Below are 7,597 nucleotides of genomic sequence, written 5' to 3'. Positions count from 1 at the left end.
GACAATTGCAGATGTTGCAGTAGAAATAGCAACAGTAAGAGGTGTTGCATCTAGTACATTTCATAGATGCATGATAGGGTTGGTTGATAATCCCTTTCTTGTTGAGAGAGAGTGTTGAAAAATGCAGCAAGAAATTCTTAATTTGATTTTTCCTTAGTCAAATTGAGGAAATTTGAAATTCCACATCAACAAACAGCTTGGATAAGTTAACTGAGGTGACATGGTTGTTATCACTCAGTTAGCTTAGTTAATTCGAGTTAGGAGCATGAAGTTCAGTTGTATGTAGTGATTCCTAAATTTTAGGAGCGTAGGTTGAGTTAATTTCAGTTGTGATCAGTTAAACTAGTTCTAACTGTTAATTGAACTAGTTGGTGGTGAGTTTAGTAAGACATCAGTCTAACTCAAAGATCATGTAGTTAACTGATCAATCAACTAATAATTAGCTCACGCATGCAAAGAATACGAGTTTCCCAGTTGTGGTGGAGTTTCCAAGGTTGTTAATTGACAGTTGTAAACTAGTTGAGTGTACAGGTGTTGCATGAGGTCAGGTGGACCATCCTTGGGAATTGTGCAATTAATTAGAGGAATTCCCTAATTAATAGGGGGCCAATTCCTCAAAGAACAACACAAGGAAATAGGGGTGTGGTGTGCTAAATTGGTTAAGTACTAGCCAGATCAATCATTCAGTAGGAGAGAATATAATTGCTTTTGTAGGTTGAGCTTTGGCATTGAGTTGACAATTGTAATATATTCTCTTACTCACTTGATTAATGAACACAAAGTTGAAGGGGTTTTTAGCAGTTGCTTTCCCATTAGATATAAATGTGTTTTCATGTGCATGTGTATTATTTCTTATTTCATGTTTATGAGTTGTGCTCTCAATCGTGAATTGAATTCCGCAGATGAGTAGAGTAGATTTGAGTCTTGTGTTTTAGTTAAATTTCATACGCAATTTCATATCTCCACATTAATTTCTACATTCGCCACCCGGGAAGAAAAGGATGCTTAAAAATCAATGCTTCTACTTGGACAACACTGACTCCCACCTGGGTCATGTGGAGGGGCATATTGCTTATGGTTTTGATAGCGGGGATCCGACAGATCCACCGAGTTTGAGCGTGAGGGTACTAACGTGTACTTTAGGAAGGAAATTCAAGACACTTCTTTGAGAATTCAAAGCGGTGGTTTGCATAAACACGTGGGCCGTCATGGTAGGAACACTAAAAAGGTCAAAGGTTTGTTGGTCAGTGTTCCATCTAGATGGCTTTACAATTTGACGTCTTTTGTTTTTTTTGGCCCAGTTAGTCGGGCTTTTGACTATCATGATGTACTTAGTTGTTGGTTGTATAGGTGTTGGCTATGGTGTATTGTTGTGAGTGGAAACTTTTATAACTAGTGTCTTTTAGAGAAATCCAAAACTAATAATAATAAGAGTATTATTTTGAAGAGAATTAAAATCCTCAAAGAACAATCTAGCAAAATCAGATAACCTTAATTTTCCTTCATAATACAACACATTGATTTACCAAAAAAACCACTACATTAACTAAATTAACAAATAATAAACTAAAAAAAAAATCTTGTTTTTAGAAAAATAAAAAATTCTACATTAAATCACTCAAAATAAATTTATACTAAATAAAATAGAAAATAACATAAACACAAACCATCAATATACTAAAATAACCACTCATTTTGTAACATACTTGAAACAAATTATTATCAAAATCATATTCCTAACCAATACAATATGTTAAAATAATCCATCATTTTATAACCTAACAAAAATTTATTACGAAATAATTTCGAAATACAGCTTGAGTGGGCCTAATGGTTAAGAGCATGTGTTTCCTCCTAAGAGGTCACAGGTTCAAAACCAGAGCTGCGCGGAGGTGGGTCCCTTGTCCCACAAACAAAGGACAAACAAGGGGGTCTCATACACCAATTTGGTGTCTGGCTTGGCTGTGACCTTAAAAATGAATATTATTATTATTATTATTAATAAATATGCGACAGGTTAATTAATTCAATTCAACTTTAGTCATTCCAAAACTTTTTATATGAATTAAGAATTAATTAAAATCGTTAAAAATATATTTTTATATTAATTAAAATTTTGACAATTTTTCTTATATCTATCGATGTAATAATATTTAACATAACATTAATTTAATTTTAACTAATTATATATTTCGTGTATTTGAGAAGCGTGAAGTGTCATCACTTTTAATGAATAACATAACTACAATCTAAAGTGGTTCCTTAATGTAACATCGTGGAGGGCTACTGTAGTCAAACACTGAGCTTGACCAAATTTATGATCAATACAGAAATTACAAGCAACCCCACCTTTTTCTTCTTTGTTTTTCATATTTTAGGCCTTCGTTCAATTGTTGCCGCAACTGCTCAAGCACACTCTCACCCAATAGCAGTTTGGGACATCCACGAACATCAAGAAGCTCTAACGACATTAAATGTTCCACGCCAGGCAGCTCCCGGATCTCACGGCATTGCTGAACTTCTAATGTTTTAAGCTTTGTCAGTTGCCCCAAGTAGGGTATGCTCCTCAGCTTCACACATCCAGCAACATTCAACTGCTCCAAAGAAGTCAAACATTCCACCCCTGGCAGCTCTTGTATCTCACGACATCCACTAACATCCAGACCTGTAAGCTTTGTGAACTGCCACAATCCCGGTATGCTCCTCAGCTTCACACATCCAGCAACATTCAACGCCTCCAAAGAAGTCAAACATTCCACTCCTGGAAGCTCTTGTATCTCAGGGCATCCACTAACATTCAGTTGTGTAAGCTTTGTGAACTGCCCCAATCCCGGTATGCTCCTCAGCTTCACACATCCAGCAACATACAACTGCTTCAAAGAAGTCAAACATTCCACCCCTGGCAGCTCTTGTATCTCACGACATCCACTAACATCCAGATGTGTAAGCTCTGTGAACTGCCCCAATCCCGGTATGCTCCTTAGCTTCTCACATCCACCAATCAGCAACCAGTCCAAAGAAGTCAAACATTCCACCCCTGGCAGCTCTTGTATCGCATGACATTCCCGAATATCTAGAAGTCCAAGCTCTGTGAGCTGCCCCAACCCTGGTAGCTCTCGTATCTCATGGCATTGCTCAACACAGATTTCTGAGTCTTGTAAGCTGGCCCAACCCTCGTATTCTCTCGAGCTTCTCACATCTCCGAACATCCAAAGTCTCCAAAGATACCAACTTTTCAAAACCGGGGAGGTCCTCAACATGCACACACCTGCTGATGTCGAGATCTGGAGGTTTTGACAGGCCACAAATCCATCCTAGTTGCCTCAATTCATGACACCCCCTCAAGGACAGTTGTTGAAGGTTGGGGCAAACTCCCTCTTCAAAAAATACCTCCCTTATTTCTGTCCCTGACAGCTTTAATGTCTTTAGCCAAAACATGCACATGCCATTGGAGGAATTCAATTTATTCATTGTTCTTTCCCCTTGTAATGATAAGTGCCTTTCTTTGTCTCCTCCAACCCTTTTAAATGGAAGTTCACGCAACGGACAATCTGATACCACTAGAGATTCTAGATTGTTCATCTTGAGAAGGTGTTCTGGTAGATATTCTATCCCACAATTTTCTATATCCAAATGTGTCAACTGAGTCAACAGTTCAATGGAATCGGGCAAGGATTTCAATTGCGGCGAAGAAGAGAGTGAGAAGATCTTCAAGCTCTTGAGGTCACCGAGCCAAAGTGGAAGCGCTTCCAACAAATCGCTACCTAATTTTAGAACTTCCAAATTGCAGAGGTCTCCAATAACGCTAGGGAGTTCTTTTAACTTTGTTTCCTGCAAATATAACTGTTGCAAGGACCGTTGATGTGCGATTTGGGGTGGCAAATCGACCAACTGACTGCAGGATGAAAGATCCAAGTGTTCCAGCATTATAATATCTCCAAGAGTTCCATTGTCTATGGTCAAATTCTCGCAACCCCTCAATGAAAGATGTTTCAGGCGACTTAAATTGCCAAATGAATTGGGAAGAGTGAGCAAAGAGGAAGCACCTTCCAAATCCATGAGCTGTAAGTTATTTAGTTGAAGCTCTCCAAATGAAACAGGTAGCGACACCAATTTTGAGAACCCTTTGAAAATTAAGTATTTCAAAGAGCGCAAATGACAAAATTCGTCGGGCAACCTTTCGACGGTGACTGCTTTGGAGTGATTCTATATGGCGATCCTTTGGAGGTACTTCAGCTGCCCTATAGACCTTGGAATCTCCGAGAGGGGAGCCGAGATATTTAACTCTTTCAGATCGAGAGGCAACACCTGCAATGTTCACGTTTCAACATAAGATTGTAGCCTACAAAATGAGAAATTAAATGAAGAAGGATAAACGCACACACATTTTCGTACTTTAGATTGATGTGGCCACAGTCTATTCAAAGTGTTTCCCTGCATTTCCAGAACTCTTAACTTCGTCATCGGAATCCAGTCAGGGAGGAAAGAGTGGGAAAATCCACACCAACGGAGCCATGTCAAATGCGGTTTCTGCTCCCTCAATATGTCTTCTAAATGATCTTCTTCAGTTGCAACAAGTTGCAACTTACTAAAATCGAAATTACTGAATAGAGGCCTGATCCGTGATACTTGTGAAGTCGGGGTATTTGAAAGGTCGGGATGGTTATCCGTGAAGAAATCAAGGGAGGAACTAACCATACTTATTCCGCTCACTATTACCTGCTCATTGATCAAGAAAAAAAATCTACAGTGAACTAATCTAACTTTGCCATGAGACAAGAAATTTTAAAGCTTAAAATTTAATTAAACCCAAGAAAAAGGTTTGGATTGTCGAAGTACTTACATGTGAGGATCGCTGTAACAAATCATCAGTGCTATTGGTTGTCGAACCCCAAATACGAAGGGGAATGACTTCCTTGGCAAATTTTCTTCCAAGATCCCTAATATGATCATGCATATTTATTTTATTTTCATTGTCCACATCTAACAGACACTTGTCCTGTAGATTTTGAAGCCCAACATTACCCCATATCCTGATAGCTTTATCTCTGTCTTGTCCTATGAAGAAACAAGCAATATCTAAGAATATTGACTTGTCATTTTCCTCAAGTGAGTCATAACTTATTCTAAAACAGCCCTCTATCTCCTTGGGAAAATTTCTTTGAAGTCGAACCAATCGATCTTCCCAGTAATCATATGGTCGTCCATTAACTAGTGCGCCCACTACTTTCAATGATAGTGGCAATCCATCACACACACTAACAAACCGATCTACCAAATCTGCAAATTCTGGTAGTGGATGTGGCTGACTAAAAGCATAGGAACAGAAGAGTTGTTTGGATTGCGGGATATTCAATCCCTTTAAATAATAAAGGGATCCTTCTAACACTCCATGGCTTTGAAGGACATGCTTGTCACGCGATGTAAGCAAAATCAAGCTTTCAGCGCTAAGAAAACCCTTAATTGTCAAAAGCGCTTCCATTTGATTTGTATCATTTACATCGTCTAAAACTAAGAGAGCGTGACAGGATAAGGGATGCTTTAGTAAACGTTCCTCTGTACACTCAGTTTTTATTCCAAGTTTCAAGCCTTCAATGAGCTTACTTTTTAAAATATTTAGAGACATTTCCCTAACATTGAAAATAAAGGCGGATTCGTTGTACTTTGACCTGTTACGGTTGAAGAATGCTTTGGCCAGTGTCGTTTTTCCGACCCCGCCTACACCCAAGATCCCCACAACTTTGGGTTTCACCTGCGTCTCCTGCGCCTGCAACACTGTCTTTTCAAATTCTTCTAGTTTTAGGTCCAACCCAGTTGGATATTGAGCCACATCCAAAGGTCCTTTTGGAACATTTTGTAAAACCCTTTTGAGGACGTAATCCAAGAGCTCGCCCTCGTCCCTGAATAATACACATTGATGAAGTAAAATAAGAAGTTAGAAAGTAAACATTATGTACCTTATATCATGCCAACAAATCCAATACGATTACAGATTGCCAGAGATTGTGGGAGATCCTCACCCATTATATTGTTTCAGTTCGAAACCGCTCAGATCTGCAACATATGAAAGTGTGGTTCTCCAATTCTGAATAGTGTCTGAACTGTAGCGTGGTTTTTTATCACCAGTTTGAGGGTCGGTTATTCTCTTGTCCTGGAGCTTCTGCAGGGCTTCAAAGTACCTTCCTTTTGTCTCTGTATATCGGACCTCAGAAGGATCCACCTTAAAAAAGATGGGAAGAATGGTAACCCGCTGAGGACTGGTAGCCTTGGCGTTTTTCATGAAAACAAGCTCATTAAGACACCAACTAGATTCCGCATACCTTTCGGAGAAAATTGCAATTTGGACTGAGGCACCGCGGATAGCTTGTTCTATTTGAGAAGAAAAATTGTGTCCCTCCTCCCTGTCCAAAAAGACGCTCAATCCATGATCAAGAAGGCGTCTATAGAGATGGCTCGCAAAGGTGTCTTTTACATCCGGCCCGCGGTGACTTATGAAGACGTCGAAGCGGGAACAAGAAAACGAGGCAAAGGATGAAGCCGAGGAAGAAGAAGCAGCAGAATCATTGTCATCGTGACCTGGGGCGGTAGTTAGGTTTGCCATTGCCATGGGAATCTGGATAAGTATGGACTGCCGAACAGAAATAACAAATGAAATTATTATTATGGATTGCTGAACAGAAAAAATAAATGAGATGTTGAAGCAAAGACAGTCGATTTTGATCGGCGGAAACTGCAAGCGAGCCGAGGAAGAGCGTTATAAAGCTGCAATTGATGGGTTGAGCGATAGTGTGAAATGGGCACTTTCAATAAAAGCATAGCTGAGAATATTGAATTTTACCATTCCAATTTCACCGTTAAGAATATTGTTTGTTGTGTAAGTGTTTATGAGTATTGGTAATAATGGTGTCTGTAAATTGTAAATTCTTAGTGTGTTGTCACGTAACCCGAGAAGTGGGTCCACTTAACACCATCGTAATCCGTCGACTTCCACACCTCCGATTTTTATGGGTGACCAACACGTGAAGACAGAATACCTACTCCATTCAAACACGGCAAAATTAAGTATCGTACACGGCAGCATTAAATCCTGTTGTAATAGATATTGAAATCCGGCAATTTAAAATGGCAACCAGGAAATCCTATGCCACTTGATGTTCAAAGATTCGCTTCCCACATTTGGCATATGGTTGACTGGCAGCATCAATTATAACATTTACATTTTATTAAATATTTTGTAAAATCACTCAATATTGATATTTTATTGGGAATTTTTTTCCAATTGAATTACAATTTAAAATCCTTGGTAATACATGAAAAACTCTTTTTATTAGGATAGTTGATAATACACGAAAAACTTGTGTTTAACTGATAAAGATTTAAGTGAATGGTTCAAAATTACACGTATATGAAAAAAAAGGGTTTTAAAATTATTTTAGATTTTAGATTTTATTTATAGAATATAATATGATGTTGTAGTAATCTGAAAAGAGGGTTTATAATTTAGCAATAAAATGGAGTTAAATTTTTTTAATTATAATATTTTATTTTTTTAAATATAATATTTTATTTTTTTAATTATACTTTTAAATAAATAAAA

General features: G+C 38.2%; 1 protein-coding gene across 1 annotated transcript; it reads right to left on the bottom strand.

The window, feature by feature from the left end:
* Positions 1 to 3,131: 3,131 nt before the first annotated feature.
* Positions 3,132 to 6,850, bottom strand: LOC149216070 (disease resistance protein RUN1-like). The gene is made up of 4 exons (XM_089392694.1): positions 6,021 to 6,850; positions 4,844 to 5,900; positions 4,396 to 4,719; positions 3,132 to 4,308 (listed from the first exon to the last, which is right to left on the bottom strand). Exons 1-4 carry the CDS (start codon positions 6,605 to 6,607, stop codon positions 4,207 to 4,209), a joined length of 2,070 nt encoding a protein of 689 aa, XP_089248820.1. The 5' UTR covers positions 6,608 to 6,850; the 3' UTR covers positions 3,132 to 4,206.
* Between the last annotated feature and the right edge of the window lie 747 nt (positions 6,851 to 7,597).

This window comes from Pinus tabuliformis, chromosome 1_1 (genome assembly GCF_031772625.1).
Source record: "Pinus tabuliformis cultivar Carrire ecotype Pingquan chromosome 1_1, CPIR1, whole genome shotgun sequence".
Classification (NCBI taxonomy): domain Eukaryota; kingdom Viridiplantae; phylum Streptophyta; class Pinopsida; order Pinales; family Pinaceae; genus Pinus; species Pinus tabuliformis.
The sequence above is the reverse complement of the archived record's forward strand: the minus strand, read 5'-3'. Positions and strand labels throughout refer to the sequence as shown.

Coding starts and splice junctions, on each gene's coding strand:
- LOC149216070 (XM_089392694.1), bottom strand. CDS start 6,607: ATGGCAATGGCAAACCTAACTACCGCCCCAGGTCACGATGACAATGAT. Junction 5,901..6,020: donor GAACTGAAACAATATAATGG/GTGAGGATCTCC, acceptor TGTATTATTCAG/GGACGAGGGCGAGCTCTTGG. Junction 4,309..4,395: donor TGTGGCCACATCAATCTAAA/GTACGAAAATGT, acceptor TGAACATTGCAG/GTGTTGCCTCTCGATCTGAA.